This window comes from Archocentrus centrarchus, chromosome 20 (assembly GCF_007364275.1).
Source record: "Archocentrus centrarchus isolate MPI-CPG fArcCen1 chromosome 20, fArcCen1, whole genome shotgun sequence".
Classification (NCBI taxonomy): Eukaryota; Metazoa; Chordata; class Actinopteri; order Cichliformes; family Cichlidae; genus Archocentrus; species Archocentrus centrarchus.
Window position 1 is genome coordinate 29816967 of NC_044365.1, and position 25190 is coordinate 29842156.

General features: G+C 41.0%; 2 protein-coding genes and 1 non-coding gene across 4 annotated transcripts in view; 1 reads left to right on the forward strand and 2 right to left on the reverse strand.

Moving 5' to 3' along the window:
• Positions 1 to 13543, reverse strand: part of LOC115799193 (trichohyalin-like) — a 56212-nt gene extending 42669 nt beyond the window's left edge. Inside the window, exons 1-3 of the mRNA XM_030756214.1 lie at positions 13077 to 13543; positions 9927 to 10046; positions 1847 to 1917 (exon numbers count right to left, since the gene is read on the reverse strand). Coding sequence (XP_030612074.1) covers positions 1847 to 1917; positions 9927 to 10046; positions 13077 to 13307 — 422 coding nt within the window. The 5' untranslated portion in view covers positions 13308 to 13543. The remainder of the gene's footprint in view (positions 1 to 1846; positions 1918 to 9926; positions 10047 to 13076) is intronic.
• trnal-uag (transfer RNA leucine (anticodon UAG)) lies at positions 12949 to 13030 on the reverse strand. Its single transcript has one exon. It is a non-coding gene; the product is annotated as a tRNA-Leu (tRNA).
• A 174-nt stretch (positions 13544 to 13717) lies between the features above and the next one.
• Positions 13718 to 21945, forward strand: pex2 (peroxisomal biogenesis factor 2). 2 transcript variants are annotated; one of them, XM_030756826.1, is made up of 2 exons: positions 13718 to 13810; positions 20497 to 21944. In XM_030756826.1, exons 1-2 carry the CDS (start codon positions 13807 to 13809, stop codon positions 21483 to 21485), a joined length of 993 nt encoding a protein of 330 aa, XP_030612686.1. In that variant the 5' UTR covers positions 13718 to 13806; the 3' UTR covers positions 21486 to 21944. The 2 variants fall into 2 exon arrangements, with proteins under 2 accessions (XP_030612686.1, XP_030612687.1); XM_030756827.1 differs by having other exon boundaries at positions 13731 to 13810; positions 20500 to 21945.
• Positions 21946 to 25190: the final 3245 nt, after the last annotated feature.

Sequence of the window (25190 nt, forward strand, 5' to 3'; positions counted from 1 at the left end):
GTGGCTTCAATCTGATGTGTTTAATGTTGACGCTGGTGGCAAGAAACGCACACACTCACCCGCTGTTTCAACCTGCCTGTCATTTCATTTTCTGGAGACCTGATTTACTCATTTCATTTATTTAATTTTTTTATTATTATATGTGCAGCCATTTAAAACGCTCAAGGTGCGATGCAAATCCCCACATCTCTGACAGCAAGTACGCTGACTGAGGCTCCATCACACCCTTCAGTGCCTTTATCAAGAATGGCAAAGAAGCCCCGTATAGCCACAAACTCGGCTGTGCCACGTCGTGCCAGACCATTGATTCCTGCTTAGCTGGGTGCTTTAATTGGCTGCACTGCAGGCTGTCAAACTGCCGACTCTCACTTTTGACCATATTTGGATGGTTTTTTTAGCTATTATATGACAGCTTGTAAAAAAAAAACAAACATCAACTGCAGTAATATCCCTGTGTTTGGAAATTAACCAATTTTCTTTTATGTCAGCAAATATTATAATGCCACCTTGGAGGACAAAGCATTTGTCAGTAAGGCATTATTTGTCAGCAGGGGTTAAATTGGAGTTTGAGGTGAGGAGCAGCTCTCGCGTAGCGACGTCTGGATCACAGACGCTGCTGCAGACAGTAGCAACAGGAACAATTTCTTCAGTTAAAAGTTGGGCCAGTGAAACCTAACTAAAGTGTCTACAGTAACTTATAAAGTGAGGATAATAAACTGCATTTATTAATAGGCTGTCTATTGTTCATGCTTGCAGTAATGCCCCTGCTGCATACAACGCTGCTTTTAAGAATCAAAGCAAACTACTTCCTGCAGTAATCACTTGATGCAACCTTATCCACATGAAACTAACCGATATTTTTGACTTCTTGCTGCACGCAAAAATGCTGACTTCATTCTAACACACAACTGCTTTGTTGCCAAAGGGTAACTATGAATTTGTGTACAACAGCTGGGTTAATACCTAAGATCACAATGGCGTGTCAGAAGACATAAATAATTAATGAAATTACTGCTGCTGCGCCACCTGCGTAAACTGCGCACAGCCCAATCTTTTAGTGTCAAGACACTAAAAGATTGGGCTGTGCTGTAGCATCAAACAGCTGTGCGATGCTGCGGTTGTGCTATAAAAGCAAAGAACAAAACATATGACATTCTACGTTCAGCACAAGACGGAAAGCAGGTTTTGAAATATGTATGTGAGTTGATGATACAATAATGCCAAAAGTAACAGGTGTAATTTGGATATCAGGAGGTGGAACTCAGCTCCACTGGGCTCCCTCCAAACTGAACCCCTGTTTGTCAGAGCAAGGCAGAAAATAAAGGTTCATGTAGGCGTAGAAATGTCAAATTACAAGGTATATATGGGATCAGATGAGTACAGATTTTATTTGGACTGTTGTTTTCATTGCTACTCAAATGCTACCCAATTGATTTTTCACGTCAAACTTCTCACTGGTCAAGTAAGCCCAAGTGCCTAACCGGCGATGGAAAAACGCAGACTAGATAAATATGTATGAGCATGAAGATTTCAAAAATTCTACTTTCATTAGTTTTGTCAGAATGTAAAACTAAAAATCTGTCTCTCCAGAAAGATCTAAAGTAAAAAGAGAACAAGTCTTAGGGGCTTTGGAGAATTGCATGGTGGGAAATATCATATAGGGATTTGCATATTGCCAAGGGGACAGTGGTGTTGCAGTGACTCCCTAAAGAGTTCAAGCTCCCTAAGGACAGACACAGTCCCTGAGGCCAGCTCTGTTACCTTTCTCAACAGTGTGGTTGAATCATGAAATTAATCATTTTGGTCAAAAGTGAACTTCTCCAAAAAAAAAAAAGGTGATACAAACCTTGGTGGGTTGTGAACCACAGGTCCAATAACCTCATCCAGCAACAAAGGCTTCAACCCAAAGTCAGACACCTAGGACAGACACCAAATGATTACTCATTTAATTAAGTATTTGCAGAAATTATTAGACTTTTATGAGCATTATAATGCATACAGCTTGAAATGAATTTTAATGCTAAACTGTTACACGCAAGAAATACAATCTACAAAGACACGACCTTCAAAGAAATGCTTCTCTCACTCCTAACACATCCAAATAGTTCAATATTCACTTCAGTAATAACTTAAACTTCTATTTATTAAACAGACGCTGCTAAATAACTGAAAATAGTGTTGCAGAAATTGATTTTCTCGGGTGTAAACTGTGATGAAGTCCGACAGCACCCAGGGGTGAAGGTGTGAGGTGTGTCACCCCTGACTAATTGCTAAGAATTTGCATCTTGTTGACGACAGCAGCATGATAATATTATCACGAGGAAAGACGACATTAACATACAGCGACTGCATAAATAAAACTGAAGGAAAACAATCATTCCCCATTTTCAAAACCAGAATCCAAGATGAAAATGGAGATCGGATTGATTTAATAATTTGACTTCCATCCTTAGAGATTAAAAAAAAGAATATATTTAATGCAATACAGTGTGGGAAGTCAAGTGGGGACTGAGCAAGCAAGACAGAGCATACGCAGACAAAAGCTCACGCAAAAGACACCGACACACACGCACACACACACACACACACACACACACACACACACAACTCTCAGTAAGATTCAAAGCACTCCTTGCCATTATCCTGTCTGCATCTCTCTTTTTTTATTTTCAAATGAACATTTGTGAGGATGAGTGAAAAATATGTGTCAGCACAGTTATTGTGAGGTCAATTCACACTGCACAGAAAAGAGAACAGCATGAGGGAGGGAAAAAAATGAAATTAACTGAGTTCAAAAGACAAGTAAACAGTTATGATTGTTCAGCTTTTTTTTATTAGACAGGGCTATTAAAAAGAGGGAAGAGACAGACAGGGCCGGTGGAAAAGGGACATAGACAGCGGCTGAAAAGAGAAAAGGGAAGATACAGAAAAAGACTTGCAGAGGAGGAGGGAAAGGCAGGAGGCTGGACAGAAAGAGAGAGAGAGGCCCAGCAGTACTGGTGAAATATCGGCCACTCTATCGCTGTGGTGACAGGGGTCACTCCGAGAAAAGGAAATCAATGCTGACAGCAATGACTCACAGGTCAACACATAGCCCCTGTGTGTGAGTTAATGTGTGTCTGTTGGTGCGCTTTTGACTATAAGCGCGTGTATGTGTGTGTGTGTGTGTTTGCATGTTTTAATTATGCATATGTTAAGTGTGTTTTTGTGTATAACCATGTTGTTTGTACGCATGCAAGATAAGATATGGAGCAGTAGAGCACATATGGAGTTAACCCATCCAAAGGAGGATCTGAAGCACCTGTAAAGATAAGATTCAGTTCATTAAATGTGATGCAGAATTTAAGGCATAATGGCCAAAGACAGGTAAACAAGTTGCCTTTGCTGTTTTAGGTCTAAGTCCACTTTAAAGAAGAGTAATCATTAAATAATACACAGAGCGCACACACTATGAAGCTGAAGAAAATTAATTTAAATTGCATTTAAGGATTTTGATCTGTGAATGATGATTACAGAAAGGTGTCCACTGACATATTGAGCTTAATCTGCCGTCAGTATTTCAGCAGGGAGACTCCTCTTAAATGACGGCGTGTACTGTAGATTGTGTTATATAATACCAGGTGAGGTTTATAAGAAAGTAATACAAAAAGCAAAGTTGTCTGTGCACTAAGTAATCAACCTGGTCAACAAACCACATCTATAAAAAACTACAAAATTACACATACACAGCGCACACAAAAGAAACGCAAGATTTTCTCCCCCATCATAAAACATTCATATTCCAATGCACCCGCAATGTGACAATGAGAGGACCTGGAAAACGTGGAGGTCACTGGCTAATATAGGTAGGCTGTGTGTGTTTAAGAGCGTGTGCGACTGTGTCTGCAGGCCTTATATATACCCTTGGGTTAGCAGGAGTTACGACCTGCTTACATTATTAAGGTGAGTAGTGGGCTGTGTTATGTATGCCTAAAAAGCCAGTCAGTTCATTACAGATGCAATCCCCTAAGTACATGAATAAGCGCGCCGCTTTCTCCTTTTCTCTGCCTCTCTCAACTGTAAAGGAGACAAAATATTGCCGTGATGCAGGGGGCTTCAGATAAATCAGAAACAGGGGCAAATTAATAATAAGAAATAAAACAACATTAGCTGATTAAGTATGTATAGTAGAGTGACGGCTGAAATTTACAGGCAGCTGGATTGGGTGTCCGGAATAAGGTCTCATTACAGATCACAGTATTTATGTTTATGTGTGTGTGTTTATGCATGTGTGTGTGTGTGTGTGCGCGCGCGCGTGTGTTCATCCTGTTAGTAATCTGTCACCTGTGGTCTCAGCTTTATGAAAAGGCCTGCAATCTATGATAATGAGCCCTGTGAAGGTTATGACCACAGTAAACTAATTTGTTAGCGGGAGGTATGTGTGTGTCTGTCTGTTTTATGTGTAATGCAACAATATCAGAAAAGGGTGGCGAGGAAATACACTATTAAAATAGTGATGAAAATCATCAGCGAACACGAGTGAGAGGGGAAAAAAAAAAAAAGGCGAGAATGAAAGAAAAGGAGAGCACGTTACACAGATGTTGCATCACACCAATTAGCTTTCTTGGCCAGTTATAAAACAAACAGAGAGGGCTTATACAATACATGCTTTTACACGACGTCCTCGGCATAACAAGCAAAACTAACTTCAAATGTTGTGTGTGACAATCTCTTACTGCGAAGGCAACAGAGGCAGGAAATAGTCCACAGAAGTCCTATCACTACAGGCCCTGTTAGACCATGGAGAAATTAGTATCAGGTACTGTAAAAACAGATGACTGGTAATAATAAAAGTACAATAAATGGTTGGTAGTAGTACTTCTACTGTAAGAAAGACACAAAGAAAGGCTATAATAGCAGCAGTCATTCACAGAATGGTTTCCTTCTCTCCCACTGTCACTCTTCCTGTTTTCCTCAATTTTCCTTCATTTCTTTTTCTTTGTTTTCAGCCTCCAACCTCATCACAGTCTCTTGTCTCCTCCTGTCTCAATCATTTGCCCCCCCCCCCCCCCCCCCCCCCCCCCCCACACACACACACACACACACACACACTTCCCTTTTCTTGTTTCCTTTCTGTCTGAAAATAGTCATCAATTTACGCAATCATTCCATTTTCCCACTCCCCTCCAATCCTTTTCTGCGGAGCTGGGTCAACTAAAAGCAACAGAGGAGAAAAAACAGAGCGGGAACGTGTGCGCGTGAGTCACCAGATCAGAATAGAAAGAGAAGGATGAATAAAATGGAATAATGCAGCTCAGGGTGATAGTGACTGGAAGGAGCATGCCAGCGTCTTGTTCTGCTATGTCAGGACCTGCACGTTTAGCACGAGTGCAAACTAAATAAAGTTTGTCAGTGATGCAGCTACACTCATCTGCTGCCTTCCTGCAATGAATACCGCACCTGTTATTGACTAGATACAGTGTGGCATCAAATGTACTGGCTGAACCTGTACGTAATATACTGTATGTGCTGAGGTATTTCTGATGACACTTTCCCTTAAATTCTCCAGGTTTTCAAATAAAAAATGTAGTACTATGCCAGTTTGTTGCAGAAAGATGGGGAGAGTACATACAAGGTTTATTCCTAATTAGTGAGGTGATACCATACCCTCAATGGCATATGCAAAAAATTCTGAATAATAAGCATTGTTATAAATGTTCCCCCCGCCCACTGGAAGACGACTAAACTGTAGCAATTCACATTCATTTCAAGCAGTTGCAGCTTTTAATTTTGGCTTTCCCACCCATGAAAGTTCTGCTGCCGAAACTTAGAGGTTGCTCTTAAAATAAAACTCAACTAAAATAATTTCTGTACAGTTTAGGAAGCTGCAGTCATCTCTGTGGATCAGATGGACTTGTTACAATTCCATCCTGTGGCTGATATATTAACAAAGGTTTACAAGGGCAGAGCACTACATATGTAAGTTTGGCCTTATGGCTGACCTTACAATGCACTTAGTATCCTGTACAGGGAGTAATGCTGCAGCCACTCCTACAAGCCATTTATTCCAGCTAACGACCGTCAAGCACTCATAAATCAGCATTAGGAACCTCTTTCGCCCTCTCTCTCTCTCTCTCGTTTAGTTCCCCCTCTCTTTGGCTCCCTCCACTCTTCTGATAATTTTTGCCCCTTCTTGCATGTATTTTTTTTGCCCTCACCCACTTTTTAAAATTTTACCATTTCAGACTTTGAATCCCTGTCACTCATCCTCATTTTAATTTAATGTTTCTCGTTCTTCTCCAGCTTTTTGGCTACATCCACACTAGCAAAGTTGAAAAACCCTTAAAAAAAAAAAAAAAACGCACACACACACACACACACACACACACACACACACACATATAGCCCCTGACCATTCATGTACACTGCGCAACAAATGTTGGTATGAAATTTGTTAACCATGCTTAACTAAACACCCGCAGTTAGAGCTGATGTCTTTGTTTTCTTAGAGGTAAAGATCGTGTGCTAGGCGCATGACACGCAGTCACTGCAGCAAACGGGGGTATCTGCATCGTTGTTTCCAAAACTCCATCTCTAAACTAAAACTGGGTCATTGTGGATCTGTTTTATGGGTTCTAAAATGGCACTCGTCCTGATTTTTTTTTTTATGTGTTGCTCCTCTAACCCCCTGGCATCCATCCTATTTCACCCCTTCTTTCTGAAAATTCCTTCTACACCAGATAGAGATGGCGTCCCTGAAAGGTCTAACCTGGTATTGGCACCTCTATTGATTTTAATTAAGCTAATTAGTTCATTATTCTAAGGATCAAACAGGGGCATCCATTACTGCATAGAGACAGAGAGGGAGAGAGTGAGGGAGAGAGAGAGAGACTTAGGCCTCTTGGGGTACGGTGGGGGGTGTGTGTGTGTGTGGGGGAGGGTGTTATGGAGTTAATATGGTAATGAAGACAATAAATTATCACTCACAGCAAAGTCATTAACAACAGCATTAGCATAGTCAACCATCGTGACCCCCGTGACCTCCCCTGCTCTCTCTTTCTCACCTTCACTGCTTCTTTCCCTCGGAGCACCTGCTACAAACACAAATGCTAAAGTGTGTGTACGGTGCGTGCATGTGTGTGTGTGCTTGTTGGGGGAGTGTAAGAGGGTTGATAAAGGCCACACAGTTCACAGACTGTTTTTAATGCAAACCTGTCAGCAGTCACAGCTATGTAGGGTGAGACAGGTGTTCTTGGAAATGCTTTTACTGTCCACAGCACGACTCGTATACGAGCTAACCAGAGACTCTTAATTAGTTACAGAAAACAAACTATATCAGTACTGCTATTAAAATCAATCTTCTTCAACATACATACATATTTGTGGCACAAAGGCGAGCAGATGAAAGTTTTTAAAGAGGTTTGAACATGCATTGTAACTTGCATATTTCCATCTACTTACATGTTTTATTTAGACTTAACTGCAACCCAGGAAGAAAACTTAGAGTCCTGCTACGAACAGAGCTCCGCATGACAGGAGAAATTATGTTCTCATTAGCAAGAATTAAGTCATGAGACCAATTTTATCATTTGGTTCCCAGGCTTTAAGATTTTAATAGCCCCTGTTCTCTGGTTTATGGGAATGTCATAAATAGTCACTTTGTGAATCACACACACAAAAAATAAAAATTGGAGGCTCTCATCACAGCTGGAGACATTGCTGGCATTCAGTGAGCAAATTTGCTGTCATCACTTGTTGGAACTGACTTTGCTCTCTCCTCCGGTACAAATAACACAAAGAAAATCAGGCTTCCTTTGTTAACCGCCGTTTATAAACATTAACAAGCATGGCAAACGAGAGACTTCCAGTTTAAGCAACCACAAAAGAAGACTGCGGGTTTTCCAATGCAGGCTATCGAATTGTGTTTGTCCTAGCATGTGGGTGTTTTTTTGTCTGTGATTGCCGGAAAATTTAGGGGACAGTGCCGTACCATGACAAGTTGAGTGGAGCAAATAGAGGGCTGATTTGTTCTTACTCACATATCTCAAATTAAAGGGAAGTGCTTTTAGTATCATCCCACAGTCACTGCAGATGTTTTCCTAGTACAGTTTGACTGGTTTAAATTAGTCTCTTTTACTATGTTAAACCTATTTCTTCTTTAGCCATCAGCTAAAATTCTATAGCCTGCTTAGTTAAAGCAGGTGTTCAGTATTATTCACATAGTGCAGGTTTGTATTGCATGTAAGGGACTTGGTGATCTTACAGCAGGTCTGTCTGTAGATGACAGAGACCACAGGCTAATTGTAGCAGTCTAGAACACAGAATACAATCCTTGAATTTTATGATATTACGGCCACAAAACAAACTCTGTTTAGTGTCCATTACACTTCAGCCCTATTGTGTATCAACAAGACCATACACTACAATTCAATCAGACGTTAGCCAAGCTCCTATTACAAAGCTCATTGCATCGTTTACATTGTGGAACGGTCCATAAGTAGCTCTAAATGCTCTTCGTTTGATTGGATTTCGCATTATGGACATCAGAGCAGAAATACACCGACTATCCTGTCCCCTGACTATCCTAATAGACTGTTGAGTGAGACGGTCCATTTGTTTGTATTTGTTTACCGATCTAGACCCTGAAAACATACAAAGTAGCATAAACAGACAGTGAGAGCATCGTTTAAGACGGGTGAAAATGGAGATTCAAAAGCTCAGAGGGTGAATCGATAGCAGCAACAAACTATTATATTCCCTCACAGTGTGTCTCTTTGGCTGCCAGAAGAAGCCGCCGTTGTCACAAACAATAGTAAAACCGTGCGACCGGATGAACTGAAGGACTCTTGGTAACTAAGCGAATGCCACTTTAATAAATTTTACAAATTGTTTCTCACCTTTTCCCTTTAAGCTGTGTGTGTGTGTGTTTTTTTTTCTTTTTTAATCAGCAGGAGAAATGGAAAAATAAATTAGTAAAGTTCCTAAAATTCCATTACTGATAATAAATGTGAAAATTAACAAATGTCTTTGCTTTTCAAACTATCCTGTAGGCATGCATTGTGCTGTAATTTGCAAGAAAGCCATATATTGTAGAACCTATTCAATAAAGGAATCTGAGAAAGTGCTATGGAAGAGAAAACGGCAGAGATGCTGGTATTTGTGTTGCTGAAGAAAATTAAGTTTTAAAATGATGAAAATTAAAACTGGGGGGCTTTGAACGGTGAGAAATTCAAAGCATTATGTTGGAGTGACCTTTGTAGCAGCGGTATAGAGAGCACACAATGCTAGCCCTCTGACCTTCTACATAATGACAGGTAAGTACTTCGATGTATAATAAGCCGTAATTACTTTTCTGTGTATAAAATCCACTCAGAGGAAACATTGACAGAAGCCTGGCTGTAACTGAAATGGAACAATAACTTAAGGTCACTACATCAAGTGGCGGTGAAGTTGTTAGTCTTTCCTATATTAAAGTTTTCCTTTTTTAGGCAGTTTTTCCAAAGCCCTAAAAGCAATAGTTCATTATATATCTAAAGGATGGATTATTCGGCACATTAAGGAAGAAAGGCCACTGTAAAACTGCTAAATTTACAGAAAATATATATTTAAAACAAAGACAGCAGGGCTTTTCCAACCCAAAAAGGTTTTAGCCAGCCATGAAAGGAGCCCTCCAACCCTGATGTTGTAATAAAATGATTTTTTAAGAGTTTTTTTTTTTTTTTTTTTTTTTTTTTTTAGGGCTTCTTTAATCAGGCGTGATAGCATTTTTGACCAGAAAAATGCACTGATTTTTGTCAAATAAGGTAACAATGTAACATTGCCTTTACAGTACACAGATCAGTCACACTTAGTCACATGTAGTCACCTCTTGTGAGCCCATTCTGAGCCAGGAAAAAGCCCTGGATGCAGTACATTTGTGTCAAGATGAAGCATTTATAAAATCTTACACCCAGAACACGATCATGGTTCTGTCCAGCTTCTCTCTGCAAATCCTCAATGGTCTGAACAAGCACCTGGATCTGGTCTGTGAGGTCATTCACATAGGACTGCAGGAAATCCACCTTCTTCTGTAAGAGTAACAGTACAACAGGATAAAACAGTGGTTTATTAATTTTGGTTTAACAAGCCGACACTTTTTTTCTCTAAATGTTTAATTGTTTGCTGAGGTAGTCGACTTAGCCACTAACACATCAGCGTCACAGTGCGTGAGCGGACCATGGGGCTTGTGTGTGGAGGTGAGGACCCAGAAGCAGGACTCAGGAGCTAGCAGTTTTAATAAATGAAAAGCGAGACTTTACTGTGGCAGAACACGAAGTGGCTAACAATCAAGGTAAAGGAACAAACTAGGAAATAACCTAAACTGAGAGATAAAGCTAGAAAAACCAGGAACACACAGAAGCAGGACACAGAGACGACAACAATCCGACAAGAGGAAGACTGAGACAATAAATACACATAATTAGGGAACAGGCAACAGGTGGGGAGCACAGCTGAACACAATCACAAAACGAGACAAGGAAGTAAAGCTAAACACAGAACACAAGAGACAAGAGCTAACAAAGTAAAACAGGAAACAACTAGACAGAGACGAGAACGCAGACTAGACACACCGCACAGGAAAATAACAGCACAACAAAAACACATGAGACTAGGGACAGGACAGACACGGGGGTACCGCACATGGAACAGGGATTCAATATAAATAACTATAATTAACAAATACAGAACATTAAACAAACTAAGACTCTAAATAAATAAACTAAGAAACACAATGAAACAGAACCATAAGGGTGGAAACACAACACGCTGGGCATAAGGCTCAGCACCATGACAATAAGCCAACAGAGAAGTCACAAATTATGGACATTTTTAGGCCTCAGTCACACAAGCTTAGAGTCCAGTCAGCAACCATCTGGCAACCACTGGGGAAGCAAAAGAGCCAGGTAAACACAACCTATTTTTTTATTATTATTTAGTTGCCTCTTACCCTTTTTTCCCCATTACGATGGGGAATCTTTGACACTGACACACATTAAATGAGGAGTCAACAGTACGGCAGGACAGGTTGTGATTATTTTACTCTCTGAAAAAAATGAAACCAACACATCTAAAGACAACAAGAGCAAAACATGGTAGTAGTGAAATCTACAATAGATGCCCACAGGCTCTAATTCTATCCCAACAAATACAGCAGACACATAAACCCGCTCAAGCGAGACCCAAAACACAATAGCTTATAAGAAAGGATAACAGTGAGGTCATCCAAAGCCAATGATGACTATTGTGATCCTATTTGCATAAGTTAATAGCAGTTGTTATAACCGCAGGCTTATTGTTAATATAGCACTTTTTGAGTTTCTACATCCCTTTTTTTTTCCTTTTCCATAAACTTTATATAATTCTGAATATGCCAAAAACCCTCAATGGAAATCTAAGATTCACAATAGATGACACTGGCCCTATATCACATAAGAAAATGAATAGTTGATGGTTAGGCAGGAAAATGTGTAAGGCAGACTCAAGAATGCATTTTAATGTTCAGATTTTATTGCTTACAAAAACAGGTCACAAAACACTTTATTTTATTTATTTATTTTTTTTGCTGTTTTAGGTTAAAATAAAAAGTTTGCACACTTAGCTTAAAGGGATTGTATAGTTTTCCAGATAGCCTCCACGTACAATGATTGCCCCTCTGATAAAAGGGAGTGCCAGAAAACTTTAGAACTATATTGCCTTAGAGGACCACCTGTACACCTGTGTTCAAAAACATCTGTCCCCTACAGCCAAAAAGTAAATAAGCAGTTTATACTGTCCCCTGACGCATAACATTATACTGATGTTTAGCTTCAGGGAAAGTAACTTTACAAAGATGGCAAATGTGACAGTAAAGTAACATTCTAGGGTTGACATTGTTTGCTTGTTGTTGTTGTTGTTGTTGTCTTACTTACTTTTCAGTTTTGGAGTAGCTACCTGTGATAAGTGCCCTAAAGCATAAGAAAAAAAATGAATTCTTGAACTGACAGGTTGCTCAAAAATTTCAACATTTTAAGAAACCTCATAAATCTACAGTGGGCTCATGGAATAATGGATCACTGCATTTTCAGTGGACATGTTTTATGATTACGTGTCCCCATCAACCTTTAGGACTTGGGAGCTCCTGTGTTCTGAACACATAACCTTGTTAAGTAGGCCCTTGACTGGGGCCGGCTGACCATAACCTATTCTGAAACCTTGTTATTCTTGCTTTGATGCACAGTCCAGCTCACACGGGCTACATTCTGTTGCTAAAAGATGTTACATGACGATCCTGATGATTAGAAACCTCTCTTTTTTAAATATGAACATGGATCTGTGTTCCTGATCTCTGCCGCTCAGATGGAAACGTAATGCAATTTGCCACCTGTTACAAGTGCTGCGGCTTTATGAAAGCACCGCTGCGCTTCCTCCTGTCATTTGTCTGACAGGACAGAGGTCATCTTCTGATGTTAGAGTCAAGGTGGACAGGATGCTCTATGATTTGTAATGGATGGATTATAACCTAATGACCATAGATGTTAGCCTAAATCTAAACATGCTGTAGAGGCTGGGTCTGCTAACTTGTACTTTATGCAATTGTCTGAACCCATAAAAGCAACTTATATAATCCAGGATCCAGACTACTGGAAGGGTAACCGGAGGGTACAGAGCTCTCAGTAAAGCTCTCAGCCTGCATTCTGTTTTCAGTTTACTGAAACAACATATAGTATTAGGTAGGTTAATAGTTTTGGCGGGTTTTAGATATTTAATCAAAGATATGGGACTTGTGTCTTTCAATCCAGGTGTCTACACTAACACTAGGGAAAGCCACTCTGAAAACACAGCTTAGTTTTTCAGCAAGCCTGGATGAACTATGTCGATGGGAATTGTAGTGTGGGAGGCTTTATGACTGTGTGCTAGAGTTAAACCAGGTGTCACAGAGTTCAACAATAATGGCAGCGGTGGGATTCGAACCCACGCCCCCGAAGAGACTGGAGCCTAAATCCAGCGCCTTAGACCGCTCGGCCACGCTACCGCCTACAGAGGACCGTCTCACACCACCTCCCGGAAGAACTACTCACCTGTGAAAGTTCCCCTGTTGCAGAGGTGTCCCGCTCCAAGCATCTTAACCTCTGCTCGTGAAGTCCTCTGAACTCGTTTAGCAGCAGTTTAATATTCCCTGCCACTGTTTCAGAACTCTGATTGGCTGCTTCCGGCTCTTTTTCACCTGAGCAAGAGGACAGGTGAGAAGTGTGACTTCGCGGTTCCGACAGCTTTGAGTTTTTGCTTGGCTGTGTGCAAGCTGCAAGCATTGCTCCAACAAAGTACCCGCTGTTTCCTACACGAACTGCATGGAGGCTTGCAAAAAGCTGAGTAGCTTAATAACACTCATACAATTATGGCTTGGTTCAATGTTTGGACAGTCTTAGTTTAGAGAACTACATGGTAACCTAAAAAAAAAAACAACTGTCCGGCACTTTGAATGCACTTGACTTTTAAGACTGAGTAAATAATTACGAAAGGTTTGCCAACAATTTGGTCGCTATGTGCCGTTGCTACAACTGAGGAGTTTGAATTTTTTTTTTTTTTTCAGGCGGAATACAGTTTTTTAACCACTGCTTTGGCGCTGCGCAATCCGATTGGTTCATTTTGATCACGGGGTTCTTATTCGTGACGTAAACACTCGCCACTGGTGAGTTTTCTTTAAGAGGCGGGATAACGTTGTATAACCCGGAAATACAGATAGTGTTTTCATGTCAGGGAAGACTGGGTTACATTGAGCTCGCGTTTCCCCCCCACCCCCGAAAAGAAATGGGTAAATATATAAATATATTCATTAAGTCTGCTTTATTTTCTTCTATGCCCACATGAAGCCCAAAAGCGGCAGGTCTGCTTGTTTTTCCCTCGTCGTCACATCTTATCGCCTTCTCCTCGCTGCTGTATCAGTGTTTTATCTGTTAGTCGGTTGCCTGTTTCTTCTCCCTTTTCCTGCACGCTTGCATTTAAAATCGTATCGATTGTTGGTGTGTATAATGACTGCTGCATGCGGTTCAATCAACCAGCCGTTTTTAAATTAGCATTCATTAGGAGTACAGGTCCAGGTGGGTATAGCAGCTGAAACTTTGGACGGTAACCTTGTGACTGTGTGCTCCTTCAAGAGTATGTTGTGCAACTCCGCACATAATTCCATTATTCCCCTAAATAATCAGTGCCAGAGATCAAAACCTTCCACATTGAGATTCAAGGCAAAGTTGATCTTATTGATTTTTCAGGAGACTACTCACTTCATTTCTCTCATCCCAATCATCACTCCTCTACTCTTATCTGTCTCTTGGTTATATCTCTCTTTTCCAGTGGCTTTGACTGTATGGCTCTCACACTCTCTGCCAAAACCTAATCCCTCCTGTGATTATCACATAATGCTCTTGCCTTATTATCAAAATGGAGCAGATTTGGGTTTTGTTGTTGTTAAAGACTGATGGGCTCAAGCTTAAAAAAAAAAAATTAAGCAGACAATGTCATTATGAGGAGAATGTGGACTGACTGATTGCATGAGATTGTTGTGTGGTGTGCGTGCCTCTGGAGCCAAACACTTACTTTGATGAGTGTGTTTTTTTAAGGCACTCGCAGAAGTTAAATTAGGTTGTGATCTCACTCTGGGGTTCATAAGGTCATTTTATACAGTTTCCAGATGAAGGCGAGTCTTAAAGGCGCTGGTTTTATCTGTGTATATTTTGAGGGGAAAAAATCAATCCACGATTAATTTGTTCCACAAAAAAAAAAAAATACAATGTAAAGTGTCAGTCCGTTTACTGAATTTAAGAAAAGTGTTCATATTTTTGCAATACTGTATTTACAATTTTAAGTAATAACAAAACATACAGAAGCTCTAAAACCTTCTGATGTTAGAAGCTCCAATCTGCAACTTAGACATTTATTAAATAGCTAAGTATACACTGATTATCTAATGTGTCATTTCAGGACTACTGTACTATGTACTTCATATTTTAAAAACTCACATAGACTGAGAGGAACTAGAAGACATAAAACTTACATTTTTTTTTTTTTTTGCAAAAGTGGTGCCAGAACCGTTCTGTAAATCCAGCATACAATTTTATTTATTTGTGATTAAGTCTGCATAACATATTGAATTGTCTCTTAATAATATGTAATGTGTACATTACTAAGAACGCATTTTGGGTTACTTTTGAAGGAAATCAAGCTGCTGCACTTCAGATTTGAGATGATGAATGAACTTGTACACGTAGCCTCAGTACTGCGAGTTTGAGTGACATTCCTGTAGATTTTACTTGTGAAAAAAGTAAAAAGAAAGCTTGAAAAAAGCTTGCCCTCAGTTACCCAGCATATTTTTTTTTTTTTTTTAAAAAAAAGGTCAAATGTTTATTCTTTTATTGTCTGTGTTTTTTCATGCATAAAGAGAGGTCAAGAAATGTGCAAATCAGATATTCCTGCGGATAACACTTTATTTGCATGAGTTGCTCTCTCATTGACTCCTCAGAAAGACACAACTTTGGTTCTCCAATTTATTAGCCATTCTGCTGTTTCCTCCACATTCATTGTGCCTCTCTCTACACTCTAAATGTTTCATGACTTTTTAAGTTGTTTTCTGCAAACCCTTGAACTTATTACTCATACAGCCTTAGCATACTCAACCTTCGTACTCACGAAATCAATTAATTCTCTTAAATAATTCACCTTCGGAGCAAACCAGATTAAGCAGAGCAGAGTTTTGTGTGTCAAATGTGTGTTCTATCTGATGTGTATTTTTTTTTTTTTTGTATTCAGGCATTAACTTGGCTCCCACCCCAATGGCTTGGAGGAGTTTTGGGTGATTAGAGAAAGAGGAGAGCCTTGATAAAGCATTAGTGTGTGACGCACACACAGCCCTAAGACCCCTCTGTGCATCTGCACACATTCATTTTTCATGAAACAGACTCATAACAATTAGTCTGGTTACCGCCTGGGTAATCTTAGTGTCCCCGTAATGCCTGTGGTCTGCTGTATGACATCACTCTCTTAAAAGTTCTAAATCTGACATTCTCATCCGTTTTCATAGTGAGGACATTAGCAAGCCTTGGCTAATAGGCCCCGCACTCGTTCCTGGCGAAAGAAGGGCAATAAAGTGAGGGAGCGGGAACGAGGAGAAGAAAAAAAAAGACGACTGACTGGAGTGCTCAGAGAAATAGGTTTTATCCACCAGAGCTTTTACACAAATTAATTTACATGAGCGAGAGAATAAAATGTAAAGTTGTAATCCAGCGTGCTTTGCCAATGCATAGCCTATTTCTCGCTACAAGCATCATAGAAAGCCAAGTGAACATTTATGCATTATTTCAGCAAATACATTATACTAACAACCACGGCTAAGTGCTTAGGAATCTGAGCACTGCGCTACACGAGGAGCTAAATCGAGACTTTCAGCTGCGCAGTTTCCAGCTGGTGTGGAATGAGCGGGTTCATCGCACAGAAAAAGCCAAGCGCAAACCCCAAGAGACGCTCATCCTCCCAGCGCCCCCACCCCACCCTCCAATCTTTAGTCCCCCTGTCCTAAACACCCTCACCCCTCCCTAGACGCCAAAGCCAAGGTCAAGAAGAAAGTGCAACCTTCCTCTGTCTATAGGCTATTCCCTGGATGCCCACACCTCAGTAGGGCTGAACCACATATGCTTCAGAAATGCTCCCTCCTCCATCTTTCTCAAGGTCGGCTCCTACGGAGAGGTTGGAGCTTATCTGTTTTCCCCTCCCTTTTATTTCCCTCTTTACCTGTCGTTTCCCCAAGCCCCCCCCACTGTATCAGTAGACATTAGCTCACAGCTCCCAGTTGGCAGTTTCATGACGCGTTGCCTGACGTATCCATCTTTGTCTGTTTCTTTGCCTATCCGTCTTTTTTGTTGGGTAGCTGTCATTACAGCCCATTGTCTAGTTTTCAGAGGACCTGGTGCAGCTGCAAGGCTTCAGACTGATGCTCCGTATGCTTTTGTTGCCTCATCTCTCCTTCCTCACACTGGTCATGGCCCCTTTTGCCTTGAAGCACTGTTGCACTGTGTTCCCTGTTAGATTGGATATTGTTGTTGTTGTTGTCTGTAAGCTATGGTAGTCAGCCTTGAGTCAGTGTGTTATCTTTGTCTGAACAAGATGCACAAGCTAAGGGAACAAGGGGAAGGAATAAAAAAAAAAAAAAGGATCATATGACCCGAATCAAAATACCCTTCAACATACCCAGGAAAATGTTTTTAAAGCATTCTTCACTGCTCTGATAGAAGAGCAAGACCTCAGAAATGTCAGGTGATTTTTATTTTATTTTTTTTCTGTTGATTTTCAGCAGCCTCTTCTGACTCTCCCTGCTGTCAGTTATCAACTCTCCAAAAGAGGGCATTTTGTCTCTCAGCCAGTTGGATGTCTGACCCACAAGAGAATTATGAAGTCAATATATCACATCAGTATGTGTGTGTGAATACATCATCGAAGGAGTCTCTCTGCTTGTATCCCTGTATATTTTTTTTTTGCGTGCAAATGCTGTGCTGTCTGTCCTCTCACACACACCGTGTCATTACTCTGTAAACACTGGCATTGACTGTGACTTTTGACTATTACATAAGGAACATGGATTTCCAGCTGTCCGCGGTAAAAGCCCTGTAAATTCAAATCCTTAATTTTTATAGGCAGCCCCGCATTGACTGAAGTGTCTGCTTGTTATATATTTGGCAAGTGCTGCAAGTCTGAAGGGAAGCTGTCAATAGCAATCCCAGCTATTGATATGGCAGTGGGCAGGAGATGTTACTTGGCCCCCAACTCCAGCATCCCTCTGATCCCTCTACATCATAATTACATTAATATTGACAGACCCTTGACAATAGTCACATTACTATTGATAGGTGGTTGTCAATACTGTGTTTCCCCAAATAAAACATATTCATTCATAACTTGTAAACTGCTCGATAAAAGGCTTTGAAAAGACTATTGGACCCGGTCGGGTTTACTCTCCTGAGAGAGCTGCTGCTGTGACGGGGATTTCCACCACCTGGCGGTATGTTTGTGTGCGCGCGTGTGTGTGTAACTGTGGGCTGATAGATTAAGTTTGTGCTGCATTAGAGCTCTGCATAGATCAAGGCTATCCTTGACATACATACATAGTCTCACACACACACACGAGGACACATAATCTGCCCGTTTTCTCCCATCAAGGAAAAAAACTTTCAGATTAAACTAAACAAATGGAGCCAGTTTATTGGTTAGCAAACACATTCACACTACCTCTCTCTCTCAAACATGGCAGCATTTCAAATGCAGCTCAATGAATTTGTCATACCTGCTTACTTTAGTGTGAATTCACTCCTTTCATTCATTTGCTAATTCTAACTTAGTTGCACCGTGCATCCCAGCCCTATTCAAACATCTTGAATACACAGATGGTCATGTGCACCACCACAATAAACCCAAGCTTTGCCTCTGCACATTAGAATGTGTTTTTTTTATTATTTATTTTTTTTAACCTCCTCAAAACGTCTAAAGTGACCATCATCTCGCTCCTTCTGTCAAAACTGCCATATTTACCCGGCTGAAATCTCTCTTAAAGCCTCGTGACAAATCCTGTTCGGCGAGACACAAAAGTCACTGTCAAAAAAAGGTCTCTCTCTCTCTCTCTCTCTCTCTCTCTCTCTCTCTCTCTCTCTCTCTCTCTCTCTCTCTCTCTCTCTCTCTCTCTCTCTCTCTCTCTCTCTCTCTCTCTCTCTCTCTCTCTGTCTCTGTCTCTGTCTCTCTCTCCCTGCATTAGTTAGTCTTTCACTTCTTAAGTATTTCATTTGAGGAAATGGCAGATAATACTGGAGAACTGTGAGCGGTTTGGAAACTTATGCAGCACTAAATAGCCCAGATGTCACAATGGTGAGATCCCATATGGAGTCAAATCTAGGGGGGAGAAAATTGTTCCACATTTGGCAGATGTTTACGGTGTACCAGAGACTGTGCCGTTAGCCTAATCCCTAGTGATGTGATTTGTACACACACCCCTATCTCTAGAGGGAGCGGGCACCAGGAGCCCCTGGGCTTCTGCTCCTGTATGTATATATGTGTGTGTGTGAGGGGGATTGTGTGTTTTTAAATGCACGAGAAAGCAGTCTAAGACCCCCTGCTCCTCTGCATGGCGAGGCTCTAAGGTTGCATTAAGGACGGGTTTTACATGTGAAAAGTGATTTCCGTTCCTGTGTATAAAGACAAAATGACCTTCCTAACAGGATGGGCTTCACCTCAGGAGCCTCATCCCTCCCAGTGACCGGGTTCACCTTTTTAATACTTGAGTGTATATTTTGTTCATGATTTGAAAATGTCAAATAAGCTGTTGTCCATATGTTAATAAGATATTGGGAATTTTTAATGCCTTTACATCAATCAGTCTTTAGAAAAAAATATTTTTCAACAACCTGTATTTCTTGTATTTCTGTTTTTTTTTTTTTTTAAAGCATGTATAATCCTTGTTCACTTAAGCAAAATGTCATTTTCTCAAAGTTTGCTTTGTCTGAATAATATTTGGTGAACCATTGTATCATCATGGCTAGTCGACTAGATTACTAACCGTCACCAGTTGGTACCTGATGTACTAGCTGTTTAATCTAAAGTTAGCAGAAAAACGTAAGCAGATTGGTGTTTGGTCGATTATTTCTTTGTTGTAATAATTTTTTTTGGCAATAAATCTTATACCACTGGAAAGCCTGTTTACTTCCCCTTAAATGGAGCCACATCTGTAAGGAAAATGCTTTTGTGGGTTGAGCAGCAGAGTTGAGTATGTTGGTTGCACCCATGAAAAACTTGTCAAGCCTTCTCTGCCAGTTGACTCTTGTTTTTGAGCTTTTGGTACCCCCAGGTGCTGACAGTCAGTCCTGTCATCATTGGAGGCAACCTCAATGCAGAGAGATACTGAAATGAGTTCTGCAACCAATGGCAGTCCCATATCTCCTGAGTCTGGGACCAAACTATTCTCCAAGATGATAACACTTGCCCCCACAGAGCGAGGTTTATCAGAGGCTACCTCCAGAATTTGGGAGTGGAGAGGACCTGAGCCCCATTGAAACCTGTGTGATCCGCTTGGGTGTGCTGTTCATGCCAGAGTGACCAACACAACCGCAATGGCTGATTTGGGACCAGTGCCGGTTGAAGAACGGGATGCCATTTTCCTTACAAATGTGGAACCATTTAAGGGAAAATAAACTTTCCAGCAGTATAAGATTTATTGTCAAGAAGTATTTTTACAAAAAGGAAATCATTGACTAAACACAAATTTTCATACTTTTTGTGCTAAGTTTAATTGTTAAGGTTTTAATTGATGCCCAGTGCTGGTAAATCTTTGTAGAAAAACACCATAACTCTGTTAATCTAGGCCCAAAATTTTTGTTAGTTTTATTATTGTCACTGATACCAGCAGCAGAAAAGTGGAAAAAAGCAAGTCTATATGTTCTTACTGTTTTCTGTTTTATTTGTTTTCAGCAGGGTTGGGAAGTAAGAACAACCAAAAAAAGACAGCTGGAAATCACGGTCCAGATTTTGACGTGAACCCACAGACCCCAGTATTACGTATCAGCCAGCTGGATGCCCTCGAGCTAGACTCAGCCCTTGAGCAGCTAGTATGGACTCAGTTCTCCCTGTGCTTCCAAAATTGCCGCCCAGGCTTGCTGACTCCTCTGGAGCCTGAACTGAGGCTTCTGCTTCATCTGCTCCTATGGAGGTTCACACTCTATTCCAACAGTGCCACGGTGGGGCAGTCTTTACTGAGCCTGCGCTACCATAGCAAATTTTCCCTGTCTCCCCGTTACAGGCCTTTGTCCCCTAGGCAGAAGTTGGGACTGGCTGTTCTCACTGCAGGGCCCCGCTGGCTCCAGGAGCGTTCCCACAGCCTGCTGCCATGCTTGGGTTTGAGTTCACAAGGATCTGTGCCCGAAAGAGACAGTGGTTTGCTCCAGGAGGGTCTCCGCAAGGCCCTGACCCTTGTTTCTGGCATTATTAAGTTCACAAATCTAATCAACTTCCTTGGGTTCCTAAGGAGTGGCCGGCATCCCATTCTAGCTGAAAGAATCACAGGAGCTCAGGCAGTTTTCAGTAAGCCCAATGTGGCCAGGGATGTAACCTACCAGTACATGAACCGAGAACTGCTTTGGCATGGCTTTGCGGAGTTCCTCATCTTCCTGTTACCTCTGGTCAATACAAAGAAACTGAAGGCAACGGTACTGTCTGTCCTTGGGGGGAAACCTGCTGGTGGGGAGGGAGCGAGGGAAGGACAAGAGTTGTGGAAAGAGTGTGGACTATGCGGAGAGTGGCCAACCATGCCTCATACGGTAGGATGCCAACATGTCTTCTGCTACTACTGCGTTAAAAGTCACAGCATTGCGGACCCTTACCTCACTTGTCCCAAGTGCGGGGCAGAAGCAGGGAACCCCACGCTGGTCAAGATGGAGGTGGAGATGATTGGCAGGTCATAATTATTTCATGCTATGAAGAAATTTACTATGAAACTGCAGGTGGCCTCCTTTTTTTTTTGTTTGGTCTTGTATGAGTTGATAACTGGACTTATCTTTATGATGTCTTTGTCTTTTCTGAACACACATCAGCCTGCGATGTTTAATGTATATGTGCATATATTGACAGTCTGCTGCCCCTTCTGTTTTTCCGGCTGGACTTTGGAAGGAACTATTTGTCTTTGGCGCACTGGACAGACTGCAGAGAACGACACAGAGCATATATTTGATGAGTGAACGTGTTGATTTATGCTCCAAATTGGCTCTGTGCTGGCATGGGTGTGTGTGTGTGTGTGTGTGTGTGTGTGTGTGTGTGTGTGTGTGTGTGTGTGTGTGTGTGTGTTTGTTGAAATGGGAATATTTGTTCTGATGAAAAATGCAAAAAGTCAGCTGAATAAATAATGGGAGGAATTTCTGATGTCTCTCATCATGGCCAAATTAGCATTTGTTGTGTATTTTGTGCCTAAATTGTATTTCAACATCATTAAAATTGATAGAGTGCTACCTCTTGGGTGTTTATTTAGTTAAGTGGAGGAGAGAGAAATGAGGGAAAGTTATAACAATCAGCACACTTCTCTCTAGACAGGCCGGTCGTTCTAACTCCCATTATCCGTTTTCACAGCACCCCAACATGCTCAAGATCAAGGGGGCAGCCGGGGGCTTGGATTGATTCACGCACACACACTTGACAGCCAGCCTCTCTTTTCCCTTGGCCTTTCTCTCTTTTGCTGCATTTCCATCTCTCTCTTTCTGTAATCTCCAGGGCCCTCGCCCCTATAAGACTGTAGTAAACTGTACCAAAACCCTGGCAGTCGTCTCCTTCCTCGCAGGCGAATTACTCTCTAATCCCTGTAATGAGTCCAAAGATGCTTATTTATGCTGGAGTTAACCTCTACCAGTGAGCCCAGCCCCGGGCCAAACTCACCCCAGCTGAGTGAAGCCTTTCCTGGGCTGACAAGACAGGAGTGGGGTGGGGAGGCTACCTCCTAACTCTCCTTCCCACCCACGCCCCCCCCTCCCTTCCCAGGCTCTGATCACTAGTACTTAATTGCTGATTGCTGAGACGATCAATCGGAACTGCAGGCGTGATAGAAAGCCTATTCCAGAGGAGCTTGTCTCAAATCTACCAGCTCAGACAGACATTTGCACTCAGATGAGGTTAATGTTTCCCTTGGACAGAGAGGATAACTTTAAATATTTGTTCTCGTGTGGTATACGAATACCCTAAAGAATACTAGCTGGTTGCACCGGAAGGGCTGATCTTAAATTATTTTTTACTGGCCAATGTGATCTTGATTTTGCTTAGTATTTCTGCAGGTCTTTAGAGTATATGTCCTTGGTGTTAATGCAAGGCCAAAATCAATGAATTATCTGTATTAAAGCACCTGCAAAAGTACTGAGGTAGGCCCACGCCAGATTAAAAGAAAATGTACACCTTGGAATGGTGATGGTGGGGGGTCATAGATGGGGGTCGTGAATGATTAGTTTGACATTATGTAAAAAACATAGGGCTCATCACATGGATAGTTGAAAGTCCTCTTTTACATCAAGGACATTTTGACTAATGAATCACACACTAATGCACATAAAGCCAGAGACAGGAAAGACTAGTTGTCAATATTTTATGCACTGCATTACTTTAATGTGCAGCAAGTCCCAGAAAGTGAGATTAAGGAGATGTTTGAGATTAAGGATGCATATATGATCAACCTTAATGCCACTGGGACACTGGGTCATTGTCTTAACATTCAGAAGGGACTTAAAATCCAAACCTTTTTGCTGATATTACTCTACAACTCTAATTGAAGTCCCCAATCCCCAGGAAAGAGAAAAGATAAAGGAGAAACATTGCATTAAAGTCTATTAATTGAGTTAGGCCATGGACTGCATTAGTTGAAAGTTGGAACAGGGCTCTGGACTTAAGGAAGGTAGCTTGGGCTCAGTTAAGCCTATCTGTCTTTGGATCTTTTCTAATTCACGGGCTCCGTGTGGAGAAGAAAAAGAGGAAGAAGCCCAGATTCCCAGCGGCTATGCAAAGCAATCTGCACATTCACACGCAGCCATTTAGGGAGCAAATTGGCCCTGTGCCCCCTCTGACGATGGTTTTAAGAGAAAGGGAATTAGGGCGTTGAATCCCTAACTAGATCTTCTTCTTTGATGAGCCTCTTCATCCGCCTGTCCCTCATCTCCATTTCTTTGATGTGAGGCGTTGATTTTCCTGATTAAATAGTTTTTAAAGTGAAAAGCTCTTCTCTGGGCTCTGTAATACTGGGTACTTTACTTTACCTATTGTAGGTCCGTTTGTGTGCATGCTTGTTGAATGGTCCATCTGTGGTATTCTTTAATTGGAACAGAGCCCTTGGCTTGCAGATAATAATAAGGGTAGTACATGCATATTTTTCTCTTAGAAAGAATGTTATCATTTAAGCTTATGTCTGGCTTTTACCTCTTCATTTGAAATGGCTAGAAGGACTCATCGAGCCCTATGAATTGCTAATTAAATTTAAGAGTAAAAACACGTGCTTTTTCACTTCAGCTAAATTCCATCTCTGATCCTTCTGCTGCTGCTGCTGCTGGAAGCTTTTACCTGCTTTTCAACAGGTAAGGGAATTACATCCCTCTTGTATTGGGAGATATTTCCAACAACTGACAACGCTTTTAAAGAGTGAATGACATTATTTTCGTGCCAAGAAAAGATGAAACAAAGCTGCACCATTTATTTGTTGACACCTCAGAGGATTTTTGACACCTGTGTATTTTTTTTTTTTTTCTTGTGGCATGTCCAATACGTCAATAGGAGTTACAAGTATCTCATATTTCATCTATTCAATAAAAGACATGCCAAACATAAAACAGCAAAATTCCTCCAAGGTAGTGAAATCCTAGGTGTGCTGAAGTTCAGGGCTGCAGCCGCTGCAGGTACCTGTATTATGAGAGTTCTTTCAACACCTGCCGGGCTTTGGATACCACCGGGCCCAATTATCTTAGTCTGCCTCTTCTTCTTAACCACCTCTTCAGTCTAACAGGTCAGGGGGACAATCAATCACACCTAAAATAAGGAAGTAATTTCCTGAGCTTTTATCATGGTGTTGAGGTTTTGTCTGGTTGCATTTCACACCTAGAAAAAGATGAGGCAGCGCTGGTTTGGGAATATATATAAAATTGGCCTTTTGTTTATGGTTCTGAAGACCCAGGATAATTTGGGTTTTATATATTTGACGTATATGCTCATACCAATACGTACTGCACAGAAGAGCAAATGCAAAGATCAAGAAAATACACTAAAAAGTCTTGTATCTCATGATGCACGTCGATAAAGGTTGTGCTACTTTATTACTTTAAAAAGCTGTATCCTCCTCCACTACATCAGAAACCTGCATCTCGCTGAGAGCATGCATGCAGACAGTCAGGGATGTGGTGGGTGTATTCTTGTAAACTCAATATTACATACTTTGATACACTGCATATATATATATATATATATATATATATATATATATATATATATATATATATATATATATATATATATATATATATATATATATATATATATTAGTTGTTTTAATGTATCAAATAAAAAAAAAATGTTGGATACTTTGTGCCCATACAGTGATTAATATATTTAAAAAATCTTTTTTAAATCTTCTCCGAGGTAATTCTTTACTT